The sequence below is a fragment of the Paralichthys olivaceus genome, chromosome 11 (assembly GCF_024713975.1).
Source record: "Paralichthys olivaceus isolate ysfri-2021 chromosome 11, ASM2471397v2, whole genome shotgun sequence".
NCBI classification, from domain to species: Eukaryota; Metazoa; Chordata; class Actinopteri; order Pleuronectiformes; family Paralichthyidae; genus Paralichthys; species Paralichthys olivaceus.
In genome coordinates, this window is record NC_091103.1 from 19,295,947 (window position 1) to 19,312,427 (window position 16,481).

The 16,481-nt window shown below is 41.0% G+C and overlaps 1 protein-coding gene across 1 annotated transcript in view; it reads right to left on the bottom strand.

Moving 5' to 3' along the window:
* Positions 1-16,481, bottom strand: part of dph1 (diphthamide biosynthesis 1) — a 49,955-nt gene that overhangs the window by 11,019 nt on the left and 22,455 nt on the right. The window contains exons 4-8 of the mRNA XM_020088596.2: positions 11,383-11,504; positions 8,234-8,388; positions 6,169-6,290; positions 2,591-2,659; positions 1,781-1,937 (exon numbers count right to left, since the gene is read on the bottom strand). Coding sequence (XP_019944155.1) covers positions 1,781-1,937; positions 2,591-2,659; positions 6,169-6,290; positions 8,234-8,388; positions 11,383-11,504 — 625 coding nt within the window. The remainder of the gene's footprint in view (positions 1-1,780; positions 1,938-2,590; positions 2,660-6,168; positions 6,291-8,233; positions 8,389-11,382; positions 11,505-16,481) is intronic.

Consider the following 16,481-nt stretch of genomic DNA (forward strand, 5'->3'; position numbering starts at 1 on the left):
TCAGACTCCCTCTTCATGAAAATCCAGCTGAATGCCCACATTATTGCTGACACTGAACACATCCACCTGTCAGTCTCATATAACATCTTACACTCAGGGATAGACAATATCAAGTGATATTTGAGCAATTAATTCCCAAACGTTTTGTTTTTGTTCCTGCAAAGTAAAGAACTCTCATACTTGGAAGTGCTGACAATCACTTCACACTTAATTGTTACAATAAGGTGCTGGAGGTCACAGCCTGATGAAGCCAACAGAACTACATCATCAGCAAAGAAAAAGTCAGACAGTCATACACTGATGTCTTGACTCCTTGGGTGTGCCTAGAAACGATGTTCATAAAGATCACAGGACTGCGAACAAAGCAAAGGCCAGCACAATCCACTGAGGACACACTCGGATTGTTGCTGAGAATACACACAGAGCTTTCCCTCTATTTGTACACAACATCACGAGGGAGATAATCGTAAACCTTTATAACCCCACACACACAAGAAACAACAATAAGGCCAGTTTTCCTTGCCAGTTTCTAGCCGTTAGCTTTGCTCAACATTTGAATATGCATCGGGCCCCTTGCATCCAGACACCAGAGGTCATTTAATTAATCAGTAAGTGAAAATGCCAGTGAAAGGAACTCCGTGCTCCTCTGCCTTTGAGGTTTTGGCGAGGTTTTATTCAGGAATGCAGGCGGCTGTGAAACAAAATGTTCCTTTGGTGAGATAAAGGTATGTGTGTTTTCTGATATCTTCTGTCCTTGAATGTCACGAGACATTTCTTCGACTGTGCTCTTATCGAGAGAAGGGCTATCTCCTTATTTAACACACTACACTTCTTAAACCTAGCAGATCACTTTGGGAAAGCTGGTCTATTTTTCTTTTTAACAAATTTTGTTTCTGATCCATCCCATTTTCACTCTGGTTGAAATGTATACCTGACTGCTAACTTCATCTGTTAGGACTGATCATATAGGAACAGGAGCGCAACAATATAAAGCTCACAGTGAGTGATGGAGGTGCATGAATTCTGCCATGATGGTATTAAAATCAATTTCAGACTTGATCATGTAAGGAAGGCAAATCCAAAACAAATCAATACAGAAAGTTACAGAAAAACTAAATACATCCATATAAAACAAAGAAGAAAGAATGAACAGAGCAATATAAAACAGATGGAAGGAGGAAGCAACAGGAGGAGCAGCTGCGGGTTCAGAGTGACCAGACAGGGCTTCTCGGTCAATTGATCGATACCCCAGACTTCTGCTTGTAAAGATTTATGAGTCTACACCTAATGGACCAGCCTGTGAGAGTGTGCACATACATACAATTTATGACTTCTGATTCTGAACTGATACAACTGATACATACAAAGAGCAACTTTGATCAGAGCCTTGGATAGAAAGTGTATCCAATTCAAAATTTTATAGAGCGGGTACCAAGAGTCAGATACAACTCTCATATTCACTTGAAAGAGAAAGCGGAAAGTATTTTTGTGGCTTTTAAATATTTATTCATATTTGATCATTCCTCATTGACGTAGCCAATTTTGCTTAAATTGACATCCAGAGCAGCAAACATTGAGGCCAACAGTGGGATGAAGGATAGAATATCTATGGCTGTTCGGCTGCATCATCCTAAATGTGAAATAATAAGCTCTTGGAATGAAGGCTGGCTGTCCTATTAGCACTTCATGTCACCAATCTCACACTGAAAAATATTACAAACCGTTGCATAAGGGGCCTCGGGACAAGCAGACAAGTTGAAAGGATGGAGCAGTCACTCACCTCCAGGACTTTGGGACTGCCCTGTCGGCCCAGCGTGCCCAAGATCAGGCCCCACCTCTGGGCCAAACGAGCCTTATCTACAGCCTGGAGTCTTAAGGCACGCATGGCCTCGTGGTCATAGTACTCCCTGGAGAAAACCTTACTGTACGGGTCATATCTACAAAGTAACACAGAAAAAAGCAAATACACAGACATAAATGAAATGTGCATGTAGACATTAACAGACAAACCTTATAATACACATTACTATTTATTGTTCAAGTATGTATCTTGGAAATAGCAATGTGAGAAAAAATGAACAAATCCAATCATGACAAGCCATCAAGTATGACAGCAGTCAAGGTATCTTTGTGAAAATGGAGGTATTTTTGAGCATCTAATCTCCTTGTCTGGGTCTCACTTGAGATTTGAATCTTGTTTATGAGAGAGACCTGTGATCTGTGTGGTGGAGCATTTGTCTATAACAACATGATTTCACTTTGCATACAAACAAGACCTAACAGAAAAAATAACTTTATCCTGACTATATGTTATCACTGTAATAAGGTTATTATGACAGCAAAGGACTTTCCAAATTTTAGTAACATAATAAAACACTTATCTACGTTAGGAAAATTTCTTGGACGTATCACAATAGGTATTCAAAAATATTTTTCAGTGTGTTGTTTACATTGACCATTTGCAATTCAAATACTTCTTTCAGTTGCTCCCAAATTGTGTGTGAGTCTAACATTTTGTTGATGTCAGTGTATAAATTACAGAGAAATACAACAATCCAAAGACAAATGGTGGCACTTTGTCTCACAGTACCTGTAGGCAGGGATATCTGGGTTTGCAATCATAATTGACTCCAGGTGAAATCTTCCATCTCCCAGATAACTAGAGAAAAAGACCAATCAATTACATGTTAAAGGTAAAGAAAAGGAGTAAGGACAGTCCCTCTAGAGTTGAATGTCCAATCATAATAAACACTGGCCTATTATTCTCCCATTCTGACTATTTCCCTGGAGATACAGAGGCAGGAGGCCTGAGCCTGGGGTCCTGCCCACCTCTGCTATCCAGGAATAATATGACCCCGACGACTGAAGCATGGTGTTTACAGAGAATACGAGTCCTTCCAATTAACCTCGTGTCTGGTGCTGTGGATTCACCAGAGCAAAAGCGCAGGCAGAGTTGACAAACTGTAAGTACACAGAGGCATGTTGGTGCCTGCGAAGACAAGCTCAGGCAGAGACCTCTTACATGAAGCCCCCTCTCAGGGTGAAGCTGAGAGGAATCTTGCTGTTAGAGGGGGCTCAGGTCGGTACCCCCACTCATTACTGTACAGTCTCATTAGGCCTACTGAGACAGAACATGGAATTAAACCCACTAATTGGTCAGTGTTTAGAGCTGCTGAGAACAGACCATGGGTGGTTTGAAATGCAGTCCCCTTCAAAGCTATTGGATTGACAAGGTCCTTCCTTCGTGTCTGTTGTACACTGAAGACATTTGGGTTTAGGATTAAAAGATGAATATGAGACAATAGTTCAGAACTGTTTTTTCTTTTCCCTGCTAGTTACATTTACTTTTTTCCAACAACTAAGGACATTAGATTGCTTTGGTTTCCTGTAAGAAAAAAAGTGACGGAGCAACTTAAAGTGAATAACATTTAGATGAACTGCATCAGGCCTGTGAGCCACTAGCATCAACAAACTGTTGTATTATTCATATGTGATGCTTGTCCAGCCTTTTACTGCAGCCTCTTTCAGTCCTTGTTTGTTTCAGGTGGTTTTCTCTTCAGTCTCCTCTTCACAAGAGATGCTGCTGTGTTAGGTTAATGTCCAGTTAATGACTTTCCTCCCACTATTTCCCCCCCAATAAAGTCCTTTATAGGGTTTTGGGTCATGATGAAAATCCTGCATTAATGTTTTGATGCATTCCTCTGTAAATTGGGGGACAAAATGTTTCTGTAGCTTTTCTCCAACATGAGTTACATCATCAATAAAGATCAGTGAGCCTGTCCCAGGAACAGCCATGCAAGCCCAAGCCATGACACAAACAATCTAGCTGGTATGGTTTGGGTAACCAGTCCGGTCCTGCAAGAGTGAACGCAGCCCAAAATTAACTTTAAAAGCACATTTACTGACCAAAGCATCTGACATGGAGGCTGTGACACTGACGGGAGCACAAACCATGGATGAGATGTAACAGCTCCATTTTAACACTGTGCAGCATAGCGAGTTGGGTTGTTATTTTGTTAGCTCTCCCATACATAGAATAACTTATTCAGCTATGCTTCTGGTTGTGCCTTTAGGAGCCACTTTCACTGGGCTTCATAACATGCTACTGACAACACATGGATGAGGTAAGAGTGGCTGATGAAGCACTTGTTTTGGTGCTAGTGACATCAAGTGGCAATGAGTATTATATTCTTGAATATTTCACAAATGTGTTGTTAATCACTTCTAATAAACACAAGGAAACAGAACTCTTGTCTAATGTTCATTTTCTGATCTTAGAAACAGAGGAACTGATCTTTATTCGTAAACACATTTTTGGTTGTAATGTGTTTTTCTGTGCATTTGTGGCTACTTGCCCACACTTCTATTTCTCACAGTGCTCGTGTGTACAAGAATAAAACACTGAATAAAAAGACAAACTTGAGCAGAGCTTCTCTTTGCTTAGCAACATCCAAGGCCCTCACATGATGACGCTCCTAACAATGCTGCACTTCAGCCACAGCTGTCCTCAGCTCTCTGTAGCTTTAAGTGGCACGCTCGACTCCAGCTCCCTCTACGATCACAGTCCTTCCATCCATATTCTATTGTTCTGTGTAAAAAAACGGTCGCTATAATGGTAAATGTCTTTGCGTTATGCAACACCCTATCTTCACATTTACATCTTCATAATGTTCTATTATGAGGGAGAGCAAGAGTAGAGGCAGCACTTAGAAATAGTCTGCAGATCATTTCTTATAACTCTTTTCAATGAGCTTTTAAGAATACATCCTACTTCTTACTAAAATACTTCTTCATTATAAAATGAGACAGACTTGGGCCCTTTCTGAAGCTTCAAGACAAACATCAAAGACTAATGGACCCCTGCTCATTCTCCATTATGCTCAAGTAGTTCAAAGCTTTGGTAAAATGCAATTATAACTTGTGCATATAACATTTTTGGAGGACTGACTAATTGCTAATTAAGGTTAAGATAACCTAATGTTAAATATGAATTTAGTGTAGTTTTAAAGGTGATGAACAAAACCCTGCACTTCTTAAAAGAGCTTGTTATGTGCAGCGGATAATCAATTAATTAAGGTGAAGTGCACAAATATAAGAGCATTAAAAGTGTGTGAAGACACATCAGAGAGGGAGGGAGGACAGGGGGAGAGAGAGCAGCATACTATTTCTCAAGCAGGCGAATCGATTTTCTCTCCCACCGCACCCCTACACACCCCGACTCACACATCAAAGACAACGCACATTGAATTAGTAGGTGATGTGTACCCTAACCCTTTTACTTCCTCCACATGAACAAAGACACAGGCACATTACCTCTTTCTCCCAGAGGGCCTGGAACATGCTTGCAGCAAAGGTTGTCCTTGAGTAGCCGTTTTAATGTCATGCACTGGAAGGTTTTAATCACATGGCAGATGTGTGCGGATCAGACGTACTCGGGTTTGAGCACCTAGATATAATTGTACTAATTATACTCTGGGAATTCCTTCAACTCGCTGAGCACCATAAAGCTCAAGATCCTCTCTACCATAGAGCTGCATGAGAGTTTGATTGGTGCCTGGACCTGTTGCTTTGAGGGAGCAGACTCCTCCCTGCAGCACAGTGGCATAAGCATCCTTTTGACACTGTTTATGTTGAGGTAAAGAAACGGAAGAGTCTAATCATCTTTCCCCCCAAATTACAGGAAATAAAGGAGAAAATCAAGGACGATCAGACAAGCAGAAACTAAATTACAGACATTTATTGATTTTAACAGTAGGTGCGAACAGTGGTTGCTTTGAAACAACCAAAAGTGTCTGCGTCTGTCTGGCTTTATACAATTCAATGCTTTGCACAGTGTGACGGTATTTTTAGCTTTGCCATTGTAGATCAGCATCTGGCTGTTTCTGGCTGGATGTAACAGAAGCCTGATCGGAAGCACAGAGACATGACTAGTTGTCACTGTTCGCTATGTCTGGTGTGATGTCATACTGATTATTCCATGTGTCACATGGTTGGGCATGGTAATGGCAGGGGTAATTATTGTTGGCCACAGTGGGAGGGGGCTGTGCCTGGATGAGTCAAGGCTGGCTGTCTTTGGATATCTGGATATCTCCACTAACGAACAGGAAGAAACGACAGGGCCTGGGTTGAAACTACGAGGAGGAAGACAGGAGAAAGGAGATTTCTTACATTATGGCGTTGACGTGACGGTCCAAGCGAGGGGAGGTGCAGCCCAAAATTTCTCCTGGTGAAAGGGGTCGACATTGTGGGACCAGGATGTCATACTCTGACTTGAGCGCTGCACTCACAGCCTGTAACATGGAGGAGGGGAGAGAGAAAGAAAGTTAGAGATTTCACAGGATTTGTGTTTCTCAACTTGAAACTTCTCCCATGTTTTCAAGTTGCCCTCAGCTGGCATTGTTGTAAGCAATCGTCTCTTATCACTATAGTATCACTATAGATTTAGATGCCATTCATAACTTGTACACACCATTAGAAGCTGATAACAAAACAGACATTATGTAAAAGGACATAGACTTTATATTAAGATGGGCGATACGTCTCCTCTTCCTCTCATTGTATAAAAATCTGACAAAATATCTTAAATACAGGTGCTGCCATCTGCATTTGACAGCATTTGGAGATAGAATGTGCGCAGTAGTGATCGTGGAGACACGGAACAGTGGCTCTGCAAATACATATGCTCAACCAATGGCAAGCCAGACTCAGCTGTCAATCAGGACATTTATATGGGATAAGTTAACAAATCAAATCTAAATTTACTGGACAATGGACACTTGAACAAATATCATAGTGTTAAGTACTACCCAAAATGACAAAAACAAACTTTGACAAAAATGGACTGTGTACTTTAAATCTTTAGTTTGGTCCATATCACATCCACTAACATGGAGGAGGTGGGTTTAATGACGTATACTGCAGCCAGCCACCAGGGGGTGATCAAGAAGTTTGGCTTCACTTTTTAGGAGCAGTCATGTCGTCCATCTTTAAATAGTTGATGATAAAGGACAGCAAATAAGTTTAAGGATGGGCAATCTCAGCCTGTTTCATATTCATCATAACACAGTGTCTGTATGTATGCACATATTCTGACAAATCACTTCTCTTAGTTATAAAGAATAAAGAACAAATAAGAAAATAAACACAGGAAATTAATGCACTCAAGACAAAATATATGGGATACTTATCCAGAAGGAAAACGAGAATGAAGTAGTCAAAAGATAAAGGATGAAGAGAGGCCAAATAAAGAAATAGAAAAGGCCCCAACACTGACCCTGACCGGGTCATTAACTCTCTCAGAAACTTAATTCACGATCCAGCAACATGTATAACATGTTTTACAAAGAATGCAAAACATTCTCTTTTATGATTCAAAACCATTAGATAAATACATTCTGAAAAGAGAGCTCTAAAATTGACCTATTGAAAACTCTCATTTATTATAGCAAGGTGAGAAGATGAGAAACAATTCCAGCAAGAAGAACAAAAAAAATTGGTACGCTTGGAGGAATAAATTGAACAGTTTAAAGCTAATTTAAGGTGGTCAACAGGGAATACAGATGAACTCCCAGCTCCTCCCGCCTATACTTTGTAACCTCAACAAGCCTACACAGCATAAGACATGAGATGGAGACGGAGGCACACATACATAAAGTACACGACTGCAAACACAGAGACATGCACGCATGGATACACTCAAACACCACAACATAAATTATGACCCACACAAGCAGAGTGTGGTTTTAAAATAAACAGTGGTTACATTAGTGAAGGCCCACAGTGTGGTTGGTGCAACACAGCAAGTGAGAGCTGCAGAAGGCATTACAGAAGAAAATGTGTGTTCTACTATAGCTGCTGCTGCTGCTTATGTAAAGAGCAGCTGAGCACGACGCTGAACCGAGAGGCCTTCCAAGGTCATTCCACCTTTCTGATCTAAAATAACTGCTACTGGATTTCTAAAACCCACTCTTGAACTGAACTTAAGTGTGGTGTGTGAGCTTGTTCATGAAAGCCACGAACTAGGAAAAGTTGCCTGTACAAAAACACAAAAGAATGCGTGTGTGTGTGCATGCGTGTGTGTGTGTGTGTGATCCTATACTGTATTGTACAAAAAATACTTGAGAAAATCGTAGATAAAGATAAAGACAGTCTAAATCTACCTCAGCTTTCTCTGCATAAAAATGGACTCATGCACAACAAATACAGTCATATACAGTCCCTGGTGTTCAGTCACCTGCAGTGCTGCCACAAACTGAATAGTGCTAACGAGTGCCAGGGATTGTCCAGGAGGGAAGTTGAACTTGACCGTGTCCAGGAAGTGTGCGTTGTCCATCTGGATGTCTACAAACACATACAGCATCTTGATCCCTGCTGTGGAGTCTATGGGGACTGCAGGAAAGACAGAGACAAAGGAAAAACAGATGAATTATTCACCCTGTTATGTCAGGTAAGCCTGTGGTATGTACACTATTTATGGCGCCTCAAACATTAACGTGCGATACATCTATAGGGGAACGTGGTACACACGTGTATAGCCCGCAAACGTGTGCAATAACTGAAACCCATTCTGTGTGAGTCTCCGGCACACACAGGAACTCATGCAAAGACCTCAATTATTTAGGGAAGGAGAAGGACACATGTGATTACTATTAATGCCATTAATTTCACAGGCCATTTACGACGCAGAAGCGCCTAGGAGAGAGAGTCACGCTGAGGTGCTGAAAAAGTGAGAGTTCAAGAAACGAGGGGGAGAGGGGTATGATAAGGACGAAGAATTGATCATCATAATTATTCTTCCCTCTGGTGATACATTCAATTTGCAGATCAGGAGCCAGGGAAATTTTTTTTGTTGTAATTACGCAGATGGCCCACTACGATGCAAATGTTTTATAAGCAAATGTAGCTCACTTGATGGCCTAGATTACAGCAACGCTGAGGGAGAGAGAGATAGGAGAGAGCAAAGCATGACAAGAGGGTAGAAAACTGGGTGAATGGTGAAGAGGACACTGGGAGGGACTGAAGAGCTGAGAGATACATATGTTTACAGAGAAGTGATGGCAGATAGAATGGAAACAGAATTGAAGAATGTGAGAAATAGGAAATCCCTATGAAAGTAAGACTGAAAAACATTGAAATTCAATTTATGGGAGGGGGTAGGTGATTTAATAATGTACTGTATAAAATCCAAAAGATGGGGCATGGAGGAGAGGAGCGGAAAAAGTAATGGGATAGTGTGTGTGTGTGTGTGTGTGTGTGTGTGTGTGTGTGTGTGTGTGAGTATTTGAGGGTTGGGGGTGGGTTGTCAATTAACAGGCAAAAGACATGATGAATGAGCTCACGTCTCAACAGAGAGGGAAGGATAGGTACTTAAAAAGGTGAGCTTTGCTGCGAGCCACAAGATGAGTGAGAAACCAAGGAGTTAAATATATCATGAGGCTAAAAAGGGTTGAGAGGGTTGAGTAAAAAAATCCGGACTAAGACTAACAGCTGTCTGTTGTGTGTTTATAGGCACTCGAGAACGTAAAAGGGCAAAGGAGAGTGACATCGATCCGTGCTCACATTAGCATGGTAGCCTGAGAGCATTTAGACGCTGCAATTAGAGACACAGTCAATGAGATGGACAGGGACTCGTTTGTGCCATCAATGGGTTTTATTTGTTTGTGTGTTATTGTGATAATGTCACTCAGTGCTGCTGCTTATTAGTGTCCATGCGAACAAATGTGCAGCCATAGTCATAATAGGTGGGACTAAGAGAAGGTTGGACCTAATAGTGTTCTGGCCTGTTTACAAGTCGATATCTTACAAACTGGTTCCCCTCTATACTGTGCTCGTGCTAATCTATATTTTTAAAATAATATTTACGGCACTTCAATCTGGGTGATACTGGAATCCAACTTTTATTTCACTTGGCTGCAAAATTTGCTGCAGTGAATAAGTGGTGATATTAACAGCAGCTACGAAATTCAATGTGTATAGTAGAAAAGCATAAATATTAAGTAATGGATATATATGAATGTAAACTGACCCTTTTTTAAAAAAAATGTGAGTTGTTTGTGCTTTGGCAATGTCTTGTTTCATGAAGCTCTTCTTAAATGAATCATGCCACCAAAATAGTGCGGATCTGTTGATGTGGGAGATGGTCTAGTAATACTTAAAGCTGTGACAGCTGGCCTGGCTTTATCTGAGCAACGTCTTGCCAGTTTCATGATTTTTTTTTTTTTTTTTTTACCTCTGTGCTTTTTCCATCTTGGGAAATGATCCCAGTTAAATAAATAAAAGGCAAATAAATATAGCTTTTATTTTTGGTTTATTTCTCTTTCTCGCCTACTCAATCTCACCCTTGTCACTTTTTATCTTGGTCTTTTTTTTGTTCAGCCTATTCATAATGATATGAAACTGCCAAAATGGTTAAATTCCCATTCTTCATATAAATATAAAACTTGGTTTCATGACGACACTGTTATTGCCTTGTTGCTTTTATGAAGACAAAAGATGAGATGACACCAATATTCAAAAGGTGATACCTCAGGGGAAATGAAAGGGAAATAAAAGAGTGCGGGAGAGGCGGTTTCTCTATGAGTCAGCCACAACACAGTGTCTTTAATCTCCCACAGGTGTCTGACATCTTCGGACACAGTTCAGATGGTGTCCACATGATAGAGTGATGAAGGTCAGAAACACGTAGATACACACATGCACTAGGCAATCTGCAATTCTTCGCCAAAATTCCATTAACTAACATCTGATTTTAGTTTGGTGCCTATATCTTTGCGTTTATTTGATTCCTCTGATCTTACACGGGATTCACATCTTGTCTCTTTTGCAAACGTCCACGCGTGCACGCGAAGAATATCAGACAATGAATGTGCACACAAACACAGGCGAACACAAAACAAAGTCAGGGAGAGCTATTCAGTGTATTAAAATTCTGTTGGTCATTCCTGGTATTTAGGAAGGGTGAGGTTGTTCTGGCAGGGATATATCAAAAGTATTGATTTAGCATTTCCGCCCGTGTTCTGAGAGAGAGACAGCGGGGGCGAGGGTGAAGGTCCTCAAAAGCTACTCAAGGTTTTCAAAGGACTGCTCTAATGCATGTTCCCCATTGATCTTCTGGGTAAATGTGATGTCCAGGCTCCAAAGGTCTGCTATGCCTTCCATGCTAGAGCTGGGCAGGCAGCACTAACTAGTTCTGCTTTCCATTGATCAATAGCTCCATCTCTGTGTTTAAGTCAGACCGTCTGTCTGACTTCTTTTTCATGCAGCCTGCTCTCAGTAGGTGGGAGTCCTTGATGCTTGTTAACTTGACATTCCTTAGTGCAGTACAATCTGCATGCAGAGTGACGGAGAGACAAACATCCTCACAGACTCATTAGAGGGACTCACTGAGACAACTGTGTCCATAGTGCACCATGAAATCGGCTCCCAGGGCTCGGGCGGTGAAGTCGTCCACGCAGCAGGCCCCGTATGTCACATCTCCCATCACAATGGTATCCGCCTCAGTGAACCTGGCATGACACAGAGAATGAAGGCAGTCACGGACCATGTGCATCTCCTGTTCGTTAGTAGAGTGATCAATACACATAATATGCCCTGCACGATGTGATCATGAGGAAGCTGAATAAGATCAATCCTTAACCACTTGGTACAAATTGAGTACACTATGGAGTATCTGACCACATGTTTAGTCAATGACTGACTCACAGCCAGCCTGGGTGAGACGATGCTTTTCTTTAGCTCGGCAGCCACTGGGTCGAGTGTGGCAAAAGCTGTGTGGTGGTTAACTCTTTGTCTGACAAGGGCTAATAGGTCACCAGTCAGCCTGACCGCAGAGGGGAAGCTCCTCTAACGGAAGGAGAAACCAGAGAAGAGGGCTATGACTGGTACACATCAACAGATTGGAGTTTGAAGTGGCCTTGCTGTCTATCTCTGACCTGGATTTGCAGCACATCTGCCTGCACAACCTGAGCAAAAGTTAGTAATTGCAGCACCAGAACAACCCATGCAGACTAGATGCTTTGTGCCACAAGTAGGTTGCGAGAGCAGAGACCATGTAGGCCGTATGTTCCACTTTGTGGCTGTAATATAAAAAATATTCATTGCCTTCTTGAGAGGAAAACTACCAATTTACACGGGCATCTGTGGACCCAGACCTGTTAAAACAAATTGCTGATTGCACTACAGAAAAACCAGCTCTTGTTTTTATCACCCTTTATGGGCAAATAAAATGCTACGTAAACCCATAAAGGCTAAATAAAATGAATAAAGGCAGAGAGTAACAAGCGAGAGGAGAAAATGAACAGAAGCTGGAGGAAGAAAGATAGGTTGATGAGGGGGTGGTTGTAAATGGGGGAAGTTGCCAGGTATTTGCGGCTGTAGTCTGACAGATGTAGGCTAGACAGAATGGGGGAGAATAGAGATGAGATTGAGGGATTGGGAGAGAAGAGGAAAGTGATAAACAGACAGGGCTGCACACAGAACAGCATCTGAAGCAACCGACAGACTCTTAGTAATGTGTCTCCTGCTGCACAATCTTTCAACCCACATTCACTCTCTCTGTTTATCCCTTTGCTCGGCTCCTCGTGTGGAGCAAAGTTTCTATTTAGCCTTTCCTCCCTCATTTTCTCTGATGTAATCTCTGGTTTGTGCTCTCTCTAGGCTTCTCATCATTGTCCCCTAGTGCCCCCCCCCCTCCGTCTCTCTTCTTCTCTCTCTCCCTCCCTCCTTCACTTTCTGCCCGTCTCTTCTACTCTAATGTCTGCTCTCAAGTGAAGGGCAGTGCAGGCCAGCTGAGCCCAGGAAAACACTGACAGAACAACTCATCTGATAAATAAATATTTGCATCTGAAGATATTAATCAATTACCCTAACTCGTGTCAGGTTTGGATTTTGCCTGTGTGTGTGTGTGTGTGTGTGTGTGTGTGTTTGCACTCCGTACACGTGCAGCAGAGAGCAGCAAGGTAATTATGTGTTAATAAAAACGATATAATCACACAGATAGTGAGAGGACTGTGGACTTGTGCATTTGTTTTCTCATTCACTGCAGCCCATTGTTCTTTCATTGCAGTTTGCTGACTTTGTTTGGAGTTGCATAAACATGCATGAACCTTTCAGCTAAAAATACACAGCCGGCCCACCAGAAAAAGAAGAAAAAAAAAAAAAAAGAAAGAGAGAGGCTATTCACTGCAACTCACTGCAGACCATGCAGAACCATCTACAATGCAAAACACAGAACTACAGAGGATTACTGTATGTAATCAGCCATCTATCTGCCAGAAATACCATTATCACTCTAACGTCATTGGCAGTGCAAGGCATATCCGGTTGTTTCCAGAGTGACTACACTGGAAATTTCATGGTAATAAATGCTAAGAATCCAATTAAGAGAGCATATGAGACATGTGATGCTGCTGGGACAGGGGCAGAGTAATTACTTGCTGACGTATAGTCCCACAACCATTGGGAGAGAGGAAAAGAGGGAGGAAGGACAGAAAAGTAAGTGTATCAGTGTTAAGCATATCCATTTGCCAACACACAGGGCTCACAATATGACTAATGGGTACATATAAAGCACAAATGTCCTCAATCTCAACCAATTTCCATCTCTCTCTGTTCAACCACTCCATCTTCCCTCCATTTCGGTCTGCACACCAGTGTCAGTCGTTTCCCTATGCAAGCACTGGTTTTGCCACATCCAAGAGATACGCAGTTTTGCCATTCCAACTGAAATGTCATTAAGATCTAATTAAGATGTCAGAGAAGCTTGTGAGCTCTATAACAGCTCTTGTTAATTAGCTCTTTAGCATACAGCTCAATATGTGCGAGAAATTGCTGACTGATTTTAATCTTTGTTATAAAAACCATGCAGTGCGCTTGTATGTGCTGCAAATAACTGTGGATTTAGTTCGAGTTGATGTATCACTGTTTATCAACAGTTTAAATAGCTTGTGTGTTTTCTGTTTTTTTTTATTTTTTATATCAATACTGTCTCACTCAGCTCCATTATTGTCCTGGTGTGTTAGAGTGCATGAAAGCAATTTAATCTTTCAGCTCCTTTCCTCTGGGATGAGATCCTTCTCTTCACTTTGACAAGAATTTCCTCTGATGCTGCCATGAAAGAGGGGCTTGTTGGCACCGGTGCCTCACAGCTCAGAGATGTTGCAGCAGACAAAGAAGGAAAAATCTGTCTCCTTACCATCAGGACACACAAAGCCCTTCTGTCAGCGATGATTCTTATTTGTTGTTGAAAATTACTGGGTTGAAGGTTGAAGGTTAGCAGAGTTTTGAGATGCAGGTAATTTTATAATTTGGGCCCATCAGCTTGAGAAAGCATTACAATTCAAAATGCTTCTAACTTTAAGACTCAAAACTACATTAAAACTAACATTACGCTGTAGTATTTTTGGGCTAAGCAATAAGGTTAGATTATGGATTTTACTATTTTGCATTTTTTTCTTCTTCACATTTGAACATTTTCAGTTGCATGTTTGCAGGTGTAGAGTGTGTGAACAGGGCTATGGGAGCATTTCTGCTAACAGCAGATGTTTTGGTACTTTATTTATTCAGGGAAAGTGAACTCACCAAGCTTCAAGCAACAGTGCATCACATTAATATATTTCACACAAACCTGGAAGGTGCTGAATATAGTATCAGTCCTCAACTTCAACAGTTGTGTTTCAGATATTCCCAAAGTCAAGCAGACAGCTCTGTCAAAGTTTGCAGCTTTACTTTGATGCAGGGAAACTTAGCATGTACACAAATCAAACATCCATATTTATGAGCCAGCAAGGTTAAAACATGCTGATGATATAGATGTATATGTAATGCAATACTTTTTATACTTCTTTGGATGAGTATAATTGCTCCAACATTACAAAAATAAACAAACCAGCCCTGTGCAGGTAAAAAACTACTGGTCCTAATTGAAACTGTTCCCAAGAATCAATCAAACCAACCATGCAGATCTATTACCACAGCTTTATACTTTGGGAAAACACAAGTAACAACAGTCCAAATCACAACACTAAAGCACATCAGTCACAGAAATATTGAGTGTGCCGATATTCAATTTTGACAAAAAGCACTAAAATGGAAGTTGTGTTCAGACTTTCTCAAATGCATTTGTTTTCATGTCTTTGATTCCATCTCCATTGTGCCAGAAAGAGGGTTAAGTGCCTTGCTCAAGGGTGAAGAAGAATAAAGAACGAAGGGAAAACGTTACTGCTTAACTTCCCAACCCCCACATATTCTACTGTAAGCAGTTGTTAGGAGTAGATAAAGTTTTATGAGTCTTAAAGATGTTTCGCCGTACTGTTGTGCAGAGTGCAGTCAAGCCCCTTTAAAGAAGAACTTCTCATAAACTGCCTTAGTGTTACTTGTCATTCATTTATGCATCTGCTTGGCAAGTGTGTGGAGATGGTCAACAAGCCTGTCGGATTAAAAACAAAGACAAAACAAAACATCGGCTTTTCAAAGTTGCTGTCGTCAGGTGGGCTAATCCAATTTGCAAATTTGCATGCCTCATTATTTCCCTACTGATGTGATTTAATTTGTTCAGCGTTAACTTTGCCGCTCAAGTGCAAAATGGGTTCGAAAAAAATAATTAGAGATTCTTCAAAGCTCTTCAGATTTTAAAGATTTGCATCCTTTGAGGTCAATAGTCAACATCACAGTGCTTTGAATAGTGATTTCCATTAAACCTAAAGCACAAGTGCCTTCTGATTAAGTCATTAAAATAAACATATAACCATATACGTACGACAGGGGAGACCCATCACATTGGTGCTGCTTTAGGAGCATAATAGCTTGGTAGTTATCACAGTTCTCTCATGAAAGCAAAAGCTCTTTCTAAATTAATGTTCTAGCGATGGTGTGTGGGTTTCCTCAAGGGGTCCAGAGTTTTCTGTTATAATCATACAAACATTTGTAAATGGATTAGTGATCCTGAAAAAAAGCAGGATTGTGAATATGTTCATCCTTTAAGTTATTTAAAGTATTCACTGCCTTTCACCCAGTGCATGATGGGATGTTCTCTGTGGGTTTCTTTACATGTCAGGCAAATTATGTTATTTGAGTTCTGTGGCGTCTACACTAAGATTTGTTAATACAGAGTAAATTGCGCTTTGTATGGAATCCAACGAAATGGCCTAAAAACCCTAATAAAACGTTGCCATGCTTTTGGGCCTTCTTCAAGGTTAAACAATGGCATATGGAAAAGAAATAGCCTTACGAGACGACACATGATTTGTAAAATAATCCAGAGGGTTGCTATTCTCAATACTCACAAGGCCTTCACCAAATCTAACAACGACAGCACAGGTAAAACAGTTTGGATAAATGAAGAAGCTTCACAACTGTCTAATTCCAACGCCACCTGTTTATCTTTCACCCAGATTCTCGTGGTAGCTTTTCTCAAAGCACCACCAGCTGCTGTCACAGAAATTAATTTCAAAAGCAGATCATTTATACCTAAGTTATCTCAAATC